Source organism: Tripterygium wilfordii, chromosome 15, assembly GCF_013401445.1.
Source record: "Tripterygium wilfordii isolate XIE 37 chromosome 15, ASM1340144v1, whole genome shotgun sequence".
In the NCBI taxonomy this organism is placed as follows: domain Eukaryota; kingdom Viridiplantae; phylum Streptophyta; class Magnoliopsida; order Celastrales; family Celastraceae; genus Tripterygium; species Tripterygium wilfordii.
In genome coordinates, this window is record NC_052246.1 from 11677232 (window position 1) to 11692829 (window position 15598).

Genomic DNA, 15598 nt, shown 5'->3' on the forward strand with positions numbered 1-15598 from the left:
CATTTAATGATACTTAAACTCATAAAAAAACCGGATTGATATGAATGGATGTTGGATTTATGACCATTTTTAAGTCTTGATTAAGGAAAAAAGAAGAAGATAACTATGGGTGGGTCCCACTGCCAATCCCATCATACCATCAACATTATGACACGCACTTGCTAGATTCTGTAATTATGTACAACAAAAAAGGCGCATCCCGCAATAATGTCCAAAATTCGTCCCACCAGTGAGTCAAAACTTGGTATTGGCAATTTCGCAAACACGTGGAAGAGGTTGTGTATAAAGAAGGTTCGTTGCTTCCCTAATGGACATGGACAGCCATTTTCGCTTGCTTCCCGCATACCAAGGTACAGTCTCTCTCTCTTGTTGCATTTGAATTTTTGTGTGATTCGATACACTGCACATCTAATCTAATTTTTGCTATGCAGTAACAATAACTTGAAGCTAGACTTCGATTTTTAGACGTAATGATTCTCTCGGCACTGTTAACTTCTGTTGGGATCAATTTGGGGCTCTGTTTTTTCTTTTTCACTCTCTATTCTGTACTGCGGAAGCAGCCCGTGAACGTGGTGGTGTATGCTCCGCGACTGCTTCATAAGGAGAAAGAGAAATCCGAGCCAAGAGAGGATGAATTTGTCTTGGAGAGGCTGTTGCCTTCTACCGGGTGGGTAAGACAAGCGTGGGATGTCTCTGAGGAGGAGCTCTTGTCGAACCTGGGCCTGGATGCTGTTGTCTTCATGCGCATTTTCATTTTCAGGTGATTTTCTCAAAATCCTTGGAAATTCATATTTCAAAATTTGTGCGTTATATTAGTTGGTTCTGGCTGTTACTTAGCATGCGTCTGACTGATATTAGAGTCCACTGATGTGTATATGATGTACAGTCAAATCTCACCTATTACGTTTATTGTGTTGTTAGACCACCACACTAATTTGAGTGTTTTTGAACGCTACTCTGATGTGCAAGTGCGTGCAATCTTAGAATGACAAAACATTATTTCAATTCTTTATGACTTCATGAAAGCATTATGGGAGTATTTTTGTTAGGAAACATGAATGAACTCTCTTGCCCAAACTTGACTATCATTGTAAGATATTGTCCGCTTTCCCAAGTTCATGTCTAAGCTCAACTTGTCATACGGCCTTGCAGGGCTCGCGGTTTTAAAACGCGGCTTACTAAGTCAATGAACCATGGGCTTATTATAAACTGTCCATTGTATCTTTATTCTAGCGATGTTAAACTTTTCTCAACAAATATCCCCTCTACTTTAGGGATCTGAGACTTTTCTCAACAATTTAAGTTGAAGTTTCCTCGTTAGGTTATTTTTATGAATTTGCATAATCACTTTTTAAGAAAATTCATGATTGCATTATGATGGATTTAGCTTGAAGTGGTTGTTGATGTGAGTGTGTTTCATTCATTTGGAAGTTTAACCAAAGCCAGTAGCATTTCGTCGCCTGACTCGTCTTGCTGATGGATCTTTCCTATTTCCTGTTCCGCTTATTGTTTGATTTTTCAAATTTCAACCATTTGAAGCTTCCTTCTTTGTTCTTATTGATCCAACGCTGCTTCTTTTTATGTTAGACATCATATCAGTGCATTTTTAATGTGTTCTTGAAGGACTTTTGTTTGGGCAAATATTGTCTCTTTACAGTCCTTGGAACCTTTGACCTGATCCTTTTGCAGTTTGAAGGCTTTTGCATTTGCTGGTGTTGTTGGAATGTTTATCCTTCTCCCAGTTAATTACGTGGGGAGTCAACTGGAAATTGATTTTGCTGATCTTCCAAACAAGTCCTTAGACTCATTTGGTATTTCAAATGTCAACAATGGATCAAACAGGTATGCATTAGATGATAAGAGGAATGATTTCTTAATTATTTGTGTGCAACTTCAAACTGGCGTCTTAAATGCAACATATACATGGAGTGATTTCATTTTATTTGATTTATAGCCGGGTGTTGTTTACCAAAAGAAGAAAAATGAACCTTCACTCTAATGACAATTGGAGAAAGCATGACAATGTGGGGGGGGGGGGACTCCTAAAACCGTCAAATTGCTAGGCCGACTTAAAATAAATTGAAAAGTGGGACATAGAGACTTAAGCATGAATGGAAACAGGAAATTAATTGAAACTTATCAACTGTAAGATAAATTTATTGTAAGTGTTCGGTGAACTGCCAGATTAGTGAACACCAATGGCAAAAGAGCTTTGAAGAATGAGACATGAAAAATTAGAATTCTCGTATAACGAAAATGGACTTGTGACAGTTTAACAAACATGATAAATTAACTTCTTTCTGCCGTGTAGATGTAGGTCAAATACAGAATGACAAAAGTTGTTGAAAAAATAGGGGAATTTGGATGTGGTGCCACTGTCGACATTGTTTCCACAACCCCTGAAAAATGCTGAAGATGGCACCACGACGTGGAAGGCGTAAAATTTTAGAACAAGACCAGGAAAGATGGCCCTGATTTCATGTGAAAAGAAAAGAAAAAGTAGACTTATACTGTCTCTTGTGTCTTTGCTAGGACAATTAAAAAGCCTTCAGATGAACCGCTCACTTTGTTCTGCAACTTTTTATAAGCAATGATGTTATGTTGACATTTCTTGTTTCGTTTCGTTTCTTTTCTTTGCTAGAGCTCAAGCTAGAATATTAGCAGACCAGCTAAACTTCCCAGTTGCTGACATGCTTAGGACCCTGTTTTGTGTGTCCTTTAGTTGCTATAACACTGAAAATTTTCTTATATTATGATCTTTGTTCTTATACTCTAAGCTAATTGATGGAAATTTTATGTATTTTCATTCTAGCATTTGCTACAACTTTGGTGAGAAAACCTGATGTTAAGTTTTGGCTTTTTCAAGGTTATGGATTCACTTTTGTGCTGTCTATGTTTTCACCGGAGTTGTCTGCTACCTTCTTTATTATGTAAGTGAGATTGCATAGGCTTGCTCGGTTAGTGCAACCATTCTTTTTGGAGACAAAGGCTTCCATGGCATTTCAACTTATTTCTGTATAATGTGCAGGAGTATAGCTATATCTCATCAAAGAGAATCACTTTTTTCTATTCTTCAAAACCTCAGCCACATCAGTTTACAATATTAGTCCATGGTGTCCCTGTCTCAGCTGGGAACAGTGTCAGTGAGGCAGTTGAGAGCTTTTTCACTGAAAATCATCCGTCTACGTATCTTTCACATGTGGTGGTTCGCCGAACGAACAGGCTTCAAGGTCTCATTGTAAGCATTTCCTAGGGTGCTGATTTATTAATTCCATTCTGCCACAGTAGTCTTATTCCCTTTTTGGAGATTAATCATTTACGATGAGGACTATTTGCACTCCTGACTTAACTAAATACACCCCATAAAACCCCAGCTAAAAACATAACATTTATGAGTACACCCCAATTTTAGTTTTTTCACAAAAACACCATCTGCACCCCTTGAACCCTAATTCCCAATCCCTTCAAAAATGCCATCCTTGATTGTAGTTTCTAGATCTTGCACCTGCTCAACAAAGAACACTCAAAAATCTCAAAGACCCATCACCAACACAAGGATAAGAAGAAGCATGTAGGAGAGAAAAGGAGAATGACAGAGATAGTAGTAAGAGAAGGAAGAGTATTTCTCCATTATTTGCTTTATCAATCTGTTTCTTTGTTTCTGGTCAAAAGAGTGACCAATCTTCATCATCAAAGACATGAAGGAGGGTAAGGGAAGAAGGAGCCTGAAGGAAGGAGGAGGAGAAGGAGAGAAGGAGAAGGAGAAGGAGAAGGAGAAGGAGAAGGAAGGGATGGAGGGAAAATATATGTGGTAGGGCCAGCTGGGTTGTTATTAGATTGAGGTTTTTTTTGCGATTTTGGGGTGTCCTTAGTTAACTATGGGGTGCAAATAGTCCTCATCATCATTTATGTCTTCACAATGGCTGCTGTGCTGGTATTTTTGCACTATATCATATGCAGCTTTCTATTTTCTTATAATTATGTAATTGGGAGAAGGTGAGCAATTGACAAACGTGGTGAATGATTTTGTATCAGTACACATTAGGCTAACACCTTTTTTCTTGGTAAGTATTAAAATAATAACTGTTTCTTTTTTCTTCTACTGCTTTGGCATATCAAAATTTTTTTCTTTTTTGTAGAATGATGTAGAGAAGATGTACAGAAGAGTTGTCCACCTGAAATCAGAGACTCAGTCTTCGCAAAGGGTTAAACGTGAAGGATTTTTGGGACTATTTGGACGCAAAGTTAATCTTTTGGAGCACTGTGAAAAGAAGTTGGAAGAATTGGAAGATACTGTGAGATTGGAGCAATCTTCATTTGCAGGAGAGGTGTGTGCCATTCAGCTGCCAATATATGAATTTTCAGCCTGTAGACATTTTTTGTTAATAAAAAAAGAGAGAAAAAAATGGAAATTGATGATGTTGGAAGGGGTCCTTTTTTGGTACAAAAAAGAAGTTTGGACTGCTTGGCTTAACCAAGTATGGTGGTGGATGAACAGGATGAATGTTTCTTTTTGACTTTGACTATCCGGAGGTTTTTGATGATCTTTGTTGAGTTTCAGTTCGCAGACGTTCCATCAATTCATTTCGAATGCCAAGCATCTTATAGGGGAGGTGACTTGTTTTATTGTACTTCTACTTTTAGGACAGGAGAAAGCATGGACAGAATGAGAGAAACTAGACTGCTAATAGTGGCTGTTTCGTTACCAGTCTACCCTTCACTGAAGTAAAAACTATCTAACATATATTTGGAATGAGGATTATGGAATACAGTGGATGAAAGTGTTCAGCAGTGCTGATATTTTACTTTATCCCAGCTCCTGTAAAATTCTAAGTAGACTTGCATAAAGACTCTCTGAAAATATCATTCTTATGTGATATGTTTTAAGATGGAAGTGGAATCTATCCAATTGACCACATATTATGCAATTTTGACCTTATCAGGAAGTTCCTGCAGCTTTTGTGTCATTTAAGTCACGGTTGGGTGCTGCAGTGGCTGTACACATTCGGCAAGGACTCAATCCCACAGAGTGGATCACTGAATCAGCTCCCGAGCCTGAAGAAGTTCACTGGCCTTTCTTTTCTGCATCATTTATGAAAAGATGGATCTACAAGCTGATAGCTGTGATTGCAGTTATTGCTCTTACAATCCTTTTCCTTATTCCGGTTGTAATAGTGCAAGGGCTTGCTAATCTGAATCAGCTGGAGACCTGGTTCCCTTTTCTGAAAGGCATACTAAGTCTGTAAGTGAATTTTACCTAAGCTCTTATTGAATCTTGATCTTCCAACAGGGGCACCTCTAAGGCCATTTGAGTTTTTATTTATTTATTTATAAACGTATGTATGCGTACTAACTTTAACTGGAGGACGTTTTGATGTTTTATGCTTGGCTCATCAATTTTATGCTCTAGAGAAATATATTTAAAATATATATGAATGCATAATAATCTCATCGGCCTCAGTTCCCCTTTCCTAATCTCTCTTGCCCCCTATTCCATTCCATATATCCTCCCTTTTCCCTATCCTTTTTATTGGGTCTCTTTTAATTTGTCCATCTGTGGGAAACTGGGGCAGTGTTGATCCCTGACCATTAATTTGTATCCACAGCATTAAGACAATTCTGATTGTCTTTGAATCTGTTTATCTTGTTGTGAAGATTGCTGAAGCTAGCGATATATTCCCCCTTTGGCTACTCTTTAATCAATCATTTTGGTGCCATCTAATTCCTTTGGTCGTTATTAATTTATGGCCATTTACACATGTAAAATGCAGCATTATATTTAGTGCAGAATACTCGTAGTGAAAAATTGAGACTCCTTTTAAATCATAGTTATAGGTTGAATACAGTGCACAGACACATTTGACCATTAATCATGGTTGCAATGTTGGTTTAATGTAGAATTTATTGTTTGTGACTAATCTTGCTCCTACAATTTGCTATATTATAGAATTCGTGATGCATGTGTTCTTGATGTCACATATTCCATAGCATCTTTGAAAGGATTTAATGGGGAATGGGCTTGCCGACACTTTTGCTTATTACTTAATACCCAGAAACACTGTCTGGGGATAGGTTAAGGCAGGGCCTGCCGGGCTTGCTTCTCATGAGATTGGGAGGGGGCTCAACAACAACCGGGCTTTTGGGATCCCCTCCCCCTCCCTCTTTTTTCCCTAACAATATAGATGAATGCAACAACTTTTTGATTTTATCCGCTTGTAACACTTTTTTAGGTCTAAAATTTCTGTTAACTAATCCAGCAGCTATAAAATCTATGTGACAATATAATAGTGTCATGACCAAAAGAGAGAACACTACAAAGTATCAGAAAATTGCCCGTGCGTTCTTTGAATGTTTGAGCAAGTTAAAAAACATGACTTGAACGATAAACCAAATGATGACCTTATTCTTGGAGTTAAGTGAGAGGCAGTGTAATGCCAGAGGAGCCTACTTACTATCAATGAGAGGACTTTTTTGGCTTTTAACCTTTAACTAGAGGGTTTTTTTTACCTTCACTTTTTTTTAAACTTGGTGTTTCTTTAAAGATTTGTGTATTTGTGCTAATCATTCTGAAAGGAGATTTTGCTACTGTTATACAAGATCGAACACTAAAAGGTACATTTGTTGGGTTGCAGAACAGTTGTTAGCCAAGTGATTACAGGATATCTCCCTAGTCTCATTCTTCACCTATTCTTGTCTTTAGTGCCACCTGTTATGATAATGTTCTCCTCCATGCAAGGATACATTTCTCTTAGTCAGATAGAGAAAAGTGCTTGTACCATGGTGTTATGGTTTACTGTATGGAATATATTCTTCGCAAATACATTATCAGGAACAGCTTTCTATCAACTCAATGTTTTCCTTGAGCCTAAAAATATTCCAAAGGTGCTAGCTGAAGCGGTCCCAGCACAGGTAAGAATACTTTTTCATTGATTTCCAACCTTTTTAGAGCAACGTACATTGTTATATTCATTGTATCCATTTAGAAAGGAAATTTGCAGGATCTCTAGAGTCCAGAGCCTTTTCATTTAGTTAAAGCTAATTTTCCATTTACTGGTAATAAATATTCCCTGATTTTTCTTTGTTCTCCTTTGCCGTGTCTCGCTTGAGAGTGTAAAGTGTAAACTCTGGGAATTTCTTTTTCTGTTCATCCTCTTCCAATTATATTGGGTAATTGCCTGCTTCAACTGGATGTTTTGAGTCTTTTGACTAGCAGGCATGATAAAGCAAAGCTTCAGATAGGAATCAATCAGTTCAGAACTTCAGATATTTTTCTCAAGGTGGGAGCTGTATTCAGCTCACCCCTTCTGAACTGTGTTTCATGGGGTCAAGATTATCAAATGGCCTTTTTGAATTTATGAACCCCATTCAAAAAAGTTTTTTATTACCATGTACAAAACTAGAATAAACGATCGGAAGATCACACAATATCTGTTCTGTTTTAATTGTGTCCTAGTTATTAGGAATGTCATTGATTGAGTCTCTGTATAATTGGGGCCAGTTTCTGTGAGTCTGAGTGCTGTAAGAGATTTGAAGAACCATGACTCATGATATTACTTGTTCTTTCTGTGAATATCCTAAAAGCTTAAGCTGTTAGGAAGGGTGGAAATTTAATATTTAAACACTAGGATAACACTGCCTCACATGTGAGCTGGGATGCCCAACACATATGACGTTTGCATTTTGAAGGGATAGAGGTGAGTTTCGAACCCAGGACCTGGTACTTGCCAAGGGCTCTGACATGTGAGCTTCAAACTTGAGATCTCTAGTTTACTTCTGGTCCCAGAATCCCTTCCCTTGCCACTTGGAAATCCTTGTTCGGGTTAAAAATGCTTGAACAGTTAGGCAGGATGAATTTTTAAATATTCAACCACAAATCTAACAATTTCATCATGAGCTCAGTCGGTGGATCCCTGGATTTCCCTCAAAAAACAGCAATGATAGTCATTCACTAGGGATTCCCAACTTGAGATATGACTGTACCTATGAAACCGTGAAAGTTTGGATGATGCCATCTACTATGGCCTTTGGGGATGGTTCAAATTTTTGCTGTTAGTATCTTTTTACATGAAAAATATGTTAATAGTAACGTTAAGGCTAGAATGCATTGAAGATGTCAAATATAGTTAAATTTGTGATCCCAACACAAGTTAGCCTTGTTACTTGACTGTTATTATTCAGTTAGGGAACTCCAGAGAAACTAATATGAGGAAAAGGTCTTCATCCACTGCGCCCCCCCCCCCCCCCCCCCCCCCGCCCCAATATATATTCTTTTTCTTTGTATAAAGTTTAGTATAAAATTTTAATTGTGTAACTTTGTCAAAATAGAAAGAACAACACCAAGGTTTGAGTAACCTTATTACATGGGTATATGCAACAGTGTAAAGTAGGTGAATCAAAGAGCTTAAGATTACAATAAAACCGTTAAAGGGCATAAGAAACTAAATTTTGTGGTAGAACTCTGTACTGGTGGAATGAGACTGCTAAACCTGCCCATGAGAATGCACAGAACATGCTATCTCTCTTCAATATATAATTTCTTTCCAAACTCTCTAATCCCCTAGCCCTAGGAGACAAGAGGGTACCTTTGACAATTCTATGCTTCTAATATCCTTCCAAGGTATGCTTTGCTGGAGCATTCAAAAATATGAGAATGATGAGAATAGACACATGCAAACATACATACTTAACAAATAAATACATTTTTTTAATCTACGAAAATGGTCTATGCATTTTACGGTATAAATGAGTAGTAAAGTTTCTCATTCACAAGTACAATTGTAAAAGTACATCAGTTACTAGTTGCTCATGCTGAACTATATGGTTGGTGTTAGCTATTAATTTATATAATCTGTTATTTGTGATACTTAAGAATGTAGTGATGGTCCTTTTATTTGGATGTAGGCATCATTCTTCATTTCATATGTTGTCACTTCCGGGTGGACAAGTCTATCGTCAGAAGTCTGCAGATTGTTTCCTCTTATTTGGAGTTATGTTGGAAGACTATTTGCAGGAAAAGATGATGACGACTTTGATGTTCCATCAATTCCTTATCATAGTCAGATTCCTAAGATTCTGTTCTTTGGACTTCTTGGTATAACATTCTTCTTCCTTGATCCACTAATTCTGCCCTTTATTGTGGTTTACTATGCTTTGGGATACATCATCTATCGCAACCAGGTCAGTGCAATGCCAGTTCCTCTGTTCTTTTTAAAGTTTCTTGTGTGTTCTTTTCTTAGTCTTTTTCATCAAAAAAAGAAAAAAGAGAGACGAAAAATGGACCTACACTTGCAACAATCTACATTTAATTTTCCATCCGTGATACTTCATAAGTTTATATTATGTTGAAGAACTAATTTTTGTGATTTTATGAGGCTTAGTTTGAAACTTTAAGATTTATTCTGTGAAAAGAAAATGGTGAAAATTTGATTATTTCCAGATTTCCAGCAAGGAATGGTTTGTTAATCTGTAACAATGTGCATGATTATTATTGGGTCAATGCTATAGAGTTCTTGCGTCGACTGTTGAGAGCATTTATGAGACATGTTTATGTTAGATCAGTTAGAACAGTTCTGCTAGCATGACATACACAAATGTAGATCTAATAGCTTTCTGCATAACTTTTGCTGTCTCTCTCTCTCTCTCTCATTTTTGTTAATTTAGCGTATTGGCTAATTGCTTATTAGGTACTTAAAAGGAATATGTGACGCTTTTATAGCATTATTACTCCATTTCAATTGTAAACTTTGTGATAAAAAAATAAATTGTACATAATTTTATTGGCAGCTATTGAATGTATACGCCCACAAGTACGAAACTGGTGGGAAATTTTGGCCGATAGTGCACAATTCAACAATATTTTCCTTGATATTGATGCATATTATTGCGATTGGGACATTTGGGCTTAAGAAGCTTCCACTTGCTGCCAGTTTAACTGTTCCTCTTCCAGTTCTCACTCTTCTTTTCAATGAGTATTGCCGAAAGCGATTCCTACCCATATTTGAAGCTTATTCAGCCGAGGTGCATTTTTTACATCTCTATTACTTTCTTGATTTATCAAGGTTCTGGTGGTTGATTTCTCTTCACTTATTTTCTTTGATCTTCTTCCGTGAGGAAGTCTCTGCACCACATACCCCAAAAAGTATGTTTCTTTGCATGCTTCAATGTTCTCTTCCCCCCCACCCCCCCCCCCCCCCCCCTGAAAGCATAGTACTGACTGGTGACAAATTTCTTTTTGTTGTCTCTCTCACTACATTGTATACTGAAGTGAAAAATCTGTTTGATGTTACTGAGTTAGATTAATACCCCCCAAAAGTTATTTACTAGCCCCCCTCAAAAAAGTACATCAAGTTTACCAAGGGCTGCCATTTTATAGACCTTTTTGTATCTGGCCAATGGCCATCCCATGTAAAAATAAACCTGGTTTCTGCCTCTGGAAGTACATGTATATGCCATACTTGCAAAGGAAATGTAAACATGACACAGATGTGAGATAAGTGAGGCATCATAGTCTTATAAGTCATAAAACTCTAAAACAAGATTCCTTTCCAAGTCCACTTCACCATAACCTTTTCAAGTGGTTTTGGATCCTTCCACAAATGTATGTCTTCTTAATTTTATGGGAAGAATAAGTAATCACTAATGACCATTTTTATATGACAGAGTATAGTCAAGAAAGATAAAGAAGATCAGAATGATCCCAGTATTTCTGAGTTTTATGATAAATTAGTCACTGCATATGAAGACCCAGCTTTGTTGGAACTTCGAAGGTCCAGAAGAAGAGATGGGCACACCTCTCCTCTTCTTCATGACGCTTGAAGTTTGAAAATGATTGGTAACCATTTTAATACCGGCTTCAGATGCCTTTGTCTCATTTTACTACTGCTTTGAATTTGTGTGAATGCACAGTGAGAGCTGTGATTTGAGTGCTGGAAAAAAAAATGGATGTCTGTCTTAGACTCTACAGATTATGTACTTTCGTTCCTTTGGCTATTTTAGAGTGTTTGGAAAGAGCGGGGAGAGTGGATCTTTTCTTTTTCTTTTTTTCCTTTGGGTGAAAGTGGGTCTTTGAGTGAGTACAATTATCTGTTTGTTTGATTTTAGGATAAGCAAAATGTTTTTTGCTTTTGTAAAGTGGAAATTATAATGTGATGTAATTTTTTTTTTCCTTTGATGCAATCACCGTAATGGCTTACAGATGATGTACTTGAGTGGCACCCCCTTGTGGCCCTTATTTATGATTCTTTCTTTGTTTTTGCTGTTCAAGAAATAAAAACTTTCTTTTAACCTGTGATAAGAGTTTATTTGGATGTTTTTGTTTATACAATTGGTGCTCCTCTCCCTTCTTACAAGGTCTCTCGAGCTGTAAGGGCTTCTTTACACGGTCTCTTCTCTCACTGTTGTTTATGTTGGGTCCTCCATGTGTTGAGCAGTTGGGTTCGCCAACACGTGTTAGGCCATCGAATGTCCAACCTAGACATGAGGGGATTGTCATAACTCATAAGTCATGTTTGGGTTTTGTTGTTGTCTTACATATAATTGGTGCCCATATCCTGGGCTTCATTACAACCTGAATAACTTAATTGACCCCAATTAATATAATCCACAATTTATCATGCCTGGGTTTTAAGTTTTAACATGCCCATTTCCCTGTCATATATCTGAAGCCTGCATGTATACAACTCGTAATGCAAACAGTGACGTACTTCTCCTTGAAACTGATCCTGTCTGGCAAATGCATTCATCTATCAAGCTCCAATACCATTCTGACCCCAGGATATGGCTCTAGTCGTACAGCTGGGTTATTCCTAATCTAGCCCTCTCCTGACCCCCACCCTTTTGGTCTTTAGTCTTTACCCATAAAAAAAAGAAAAGAAATAAAGCTTCTATACCATTAACACATTAATTTTACGTTGATAACACACTACACAAACAAATCACTAGCCAAATGGAGAGATCTAGCACAATATTGGTGATTGAAGTTTTAATTAGGACGAATGGCATGCATCTAGTCTCTATGGCTTTCCTTCTCCAATTTTTTTTTTTTTTTTCTGTTTTAATGAGAATTGACTATGTCTAAAACATAATTAGTCATCTTCTAGTTTGGGAGGTCGCCATGTGGCGGATTATAGGGGCAATTGACATTTTTCTTGGTTAATCTGATTAAACTTCCATTAATGAAATAATCCACTTTGTATGGCCGAATAGGCCGACATTGAGCGCGATACGCACGAAATCCCCTTTAAAAAGATAACCTTAACAAGTATGCACAGGACTTGATATTTAAGTAATGTGTGTTATATGACCAATGCATTATTGCTTTCTTTATTTGATTTATTAATTTGTTTTGTTTGTTCATTTGATAGATTCCTTCATGATTGCGTGATTAAAGGGTATTGTTTATTTGTGTTAGTTAAGTTCAATGATATAAAAAACCAGCATATCAGACACAAAAAGGCCAATTTTGTCAACATATGGCCGCTGTTTATCTTTTCATTTGTTTGTTTTGGTCATATACTCCTATCTGCTACTCCCTTTCCTTATTTTTATCTTTTAACCCTCTTAAGTTAATATAAAGAAATCTGATCTACTTGGTTTCATCTCTTTTTGGTACATAGCAGATGATTATTTTCAATCTCTTCTGAGAGTGAATCTGACATTTCCAGGAATGTCATTATCTATTGCTTAATCATTGATGAAAAGCCCCTTGAGATTTTTATTGTTATTGATGCGAAATCTTCTATGCTAAGAATGTTAAACATTTTACATATCTGGTGATTGAGTATCTGATTCATCCTAACTATTACTGTCAAGTTTAGTGGGTTGGGATTTTTGTATTGTGATGATGCTTTGGAGAAATCAGTTCTGTTGATTATCATCAGCAATGACAAAAGCAAACTGATTAGCTCTCTCTAGGCATGACTGGTTGTCCAAAGTAATTCATTTGACTTTTTGCCAATAATTTTTTTTATTTTTAATAGGGGGTATGAAAGTGACTTATAGAAGAAAATTTATTTATAAGGGAACTGAAAGTGACTTATTGTATGCTTGCTTTCACATTGTAGAGATGCACTGTTGAAGTTTTCATTGTGCTATTTTCTATTTTCTTTTTCTTTTTCTTTTTCCATCTCTTTGTAGAATTTACAATGCAATTTTTTGTAGCATGCATTCATTATGTCCAACAGAGGCCACTAGAGATCAAACACAAAACACATCATTTGGTTGTCCCTTAAGTCGGGTACTATTCTGATATCACCAAAACACACCATTTGCACATAATAATGACTTTAGCACAGCATCCAGGGAACAGATGGAGGTGGTTTGGTGGAATATTTGCCCTAATTATCTTATAATATTGGGCCATTAGTTATTCTGGTTGGAAATCTTTGTTATCAGTGGTTATAATAATTCATAATGATGACTTTAATGTCTGCTACATAGGGTTGTATATTGAATTAGTGTGCATCATAAAGATAGACTGATTGTAGACGACTAGCTTAGAGCCCCATTTCCATATTTTAGAAATTTGTATATAGATGTAAGCAGAGTCCTCCATATGTTTGAACAGATGCTGAAATCAGAAAACAAACAAACAGATAAGAACAAACATTAAGACCCTTGAGAGTATTTCTGTGTTGTTTGACTGTATCTACAAGGCCCTTCCTATATATTCAGTTATTCACATAACAGCACAACACAAACCCACAGCACCAAAAATCTTCAGAGTAAACAACATACCTCAAAAAAGAAGATAAGAACTCTCAACGTACTAAGGAACAGAAGAATGGGTAGGAAGAGAAAGGGTAGTGAAGTTATGGAGGAGAAAAATTCTAGTGAAAACAATACGGCTTGGGATGAGATGGTGAAGGAAGCTTCTGCTGAAGCAGCAATAGGAGGGTCCAGGAGAGCTAGAAAGCGATTTGTTGGTGTCAGACAACGGCCATCAGGGAGATGGGTGGCTGAGATTAAGGACACCATACAGAAGATAAGGGTGTGGTTAGGCACATTTGACACTGCTGAGGAAGCAGCCAGAGCCTATGATGAGGCTGCTTGCTTGCTCCGTGGAGCCAATACTCGCACAAATTTCTGGCCTTGTTCCCATTCCAGTTCTTCTAGTCCAGCTCTTCCCTCAAAGATCACTAACCTTCTCCTCCAACGACTCCAAGCGAGACAAAATTCTTCTGCTACCTCTCCTCCAATCAACCAGCAACAAGAGCAACAAGCAGACGACTATAAAGAAGTACCAGGTTTCTCAGATACACAATTCACTGATTTTCTTAATGATCCTGAAGATTACAATTTGTGCGAGAATGAGATTAATAGCATAAGTGAAATCTCTATTGATAACATGACAACAAGTCTTGAATCATGTTTAACTGAGAAAGAAGTTAGTGGGAGTAAAGAAATGGATTTGGATAATGGTTGGAGTGATGTAGCGCAGACTTCTAGTGGCAATGGTAACTTTGGAGGGGAAGGAGAAGAAGATGGAGAAGAAGAGGGGACTGAGATTGGGGCCTTGGACTTTCACTTTGTGGATTGTGTTGGATCATCTGTCTACTACTCGCCCTTTGAGATTGCAGAGGAGATTGAGGAGCCGGTGGAGCCTGAATACTACGGGGACGAGCCTTCAATGCTCAGAGCTGCCATGAAGAGAATGAAGTATGAAAGGAAATTCTCTGCTTCACTCTATGCCTTTAATGGGATACCTGAGTGCTTGAAATTGCAGCTTGGATCAGAAAATGTGACGGGCAGAGCAAGGTCTGATCAGCTAACAAAACTCCGGAATGCATATCATAAGAACGACGAGAAAGAAAAGAAAGCAGAGGAATGCAATTCTGCAGTCACAGAGAAAAAAGACAGTTTACCAAGTTCTATAGATATGGGTTCTACCTCCTCTTCTTCATTAAGTAATGACAGTGAATCTTCACTGTGGAACCTCTTAGATCTCCCACCGATTTGCTTCGTTAACTAATTGATTGAGTTTGTCCATTCCCTAGCTTCTTATGCTTCAAGTGACTTACTGGGAAAAAAAACATTCATAATCCAAGCCTTTAGTACCAACCTTAAGTTGTCAGGGAAGAAGTGTAGGTGATGTTTGTTTTGCTAGCTAGAAATATGAAGTAAATTTTGTTTGTCTATTTGGTTGAATTTGGGATTCAAAGACAATGAAGCATGAGAAGCAGTGGAAGCAATGAAGGGAACAGATAATAGATTTTACTCTTGGAATTTGCTATGTTTGTTAGTTTTTTTGAATGAATAATGGGTACACATTTTACTCTTGGAATTTGATATGTTTTGTTAGTTTTTTTTTTGAATGAATAATGGGTTGCTCTTCAAAAGCTCTAATACATCTCTATTGCCTACAAGAGAAACTATTAAACCTAGGAAGGATTTCTGGGTGTTAAAATAAGTGGTATTTGAAGAGGATGAGACCAGATTGAAGCAGCGAGCAGAGATCACTATAAAACTTGTATTGGCTGAAAGTTCCTCTATTTTCATACATCAACTTGACTGCTCAGGCTGGAACTTGTTCAGTTGTTCCTTAGTTGTTGTAGTATGTTGCTTGAGTGGACGGGGCCACAAACCTCTTTAGTGTCAAGTT

The 15598-nt window shown here is 37.3% G+C and overlaps 2 protein-coding genes across 2 annotated transcripts; both read left to right on the forward strand.

Moving 5' to 3' along the window:
* The first annotated feature begins 194 nt into the window (after positions 1-194).
* LOC120017157 (CSC1-like protein HYP1) lies at positions 195-11285 on the forward strand. The gene is made up of 11 exons (XM_038870271.1): positions 195-350; positions 432-760; positions 1690-1842; positions 2867-2930; positions 3029-3238; positions 4140-4328; positions 4944-5242; positions 6633-6909; positions 8902-9177; positions 9784-10017; positions 10660-11285. The coding sequence occupies exons 2-11, from the start codon at positions 471-473 to the stop codon at positions 10813-10815; spliced, it is 2148 nt and encodes a 715-aa protein (XP_038726199.1). The 5' UTR covers positions 195-350; positions 432-470; the 3' UTR covers positions 10816-11285.
* Positions 11286-12933: 1648 nt separating this feature from the next.
* Positions 12934-15134, forward strand: LOC119979996 (ethylene-responsive transcription factor ERN1-like). The gene has a single exon (XM_038822632.1). The coding sequence runs from the start codon at positions 13781-13783 to the stop codon at positions 14966-14968; it is 1188 nt and encodes a 395-aa protein (XP_038678560.1). The 5' UTR covers positions 12934-13780; the 3' UTR covers positions 14969-15134.
* Positions 15135-15598: the final 464 nt, after the last annotated feature.

Bases quoted from the DNA above. Each gene is read 5' to 3' on its own strand.
- LOC120017157 (XM_038870271.1), top strand. From the start codon at position 471: ATGATTCTCTCGGCACTGTTAACTTCTGTTGGGATCAATTTGGGGCTC. The intron at 5,243-6,632 runs GTAAGTGAATTT...GTTGGGTTGCAG, and splicing joins CTGAAAGGCATACTAAGTCT to AACAGTTGTTAGCCAAGTGA. The intron at 6,910-8,901 runs GTAAGAATACTT...ATTTGGATGTAG, and splicing joins CTGAAGCGGTCCCAGCACAG to GCATCATTCTTCATTTCATA.
- LOC119979996 (XM_038822632.1), top strand. From the start codon at position 13,781: ATGGGTAGGAAGAGAAAGGGTAGTGAAGTTATGGAGGAGAAAAATTCT.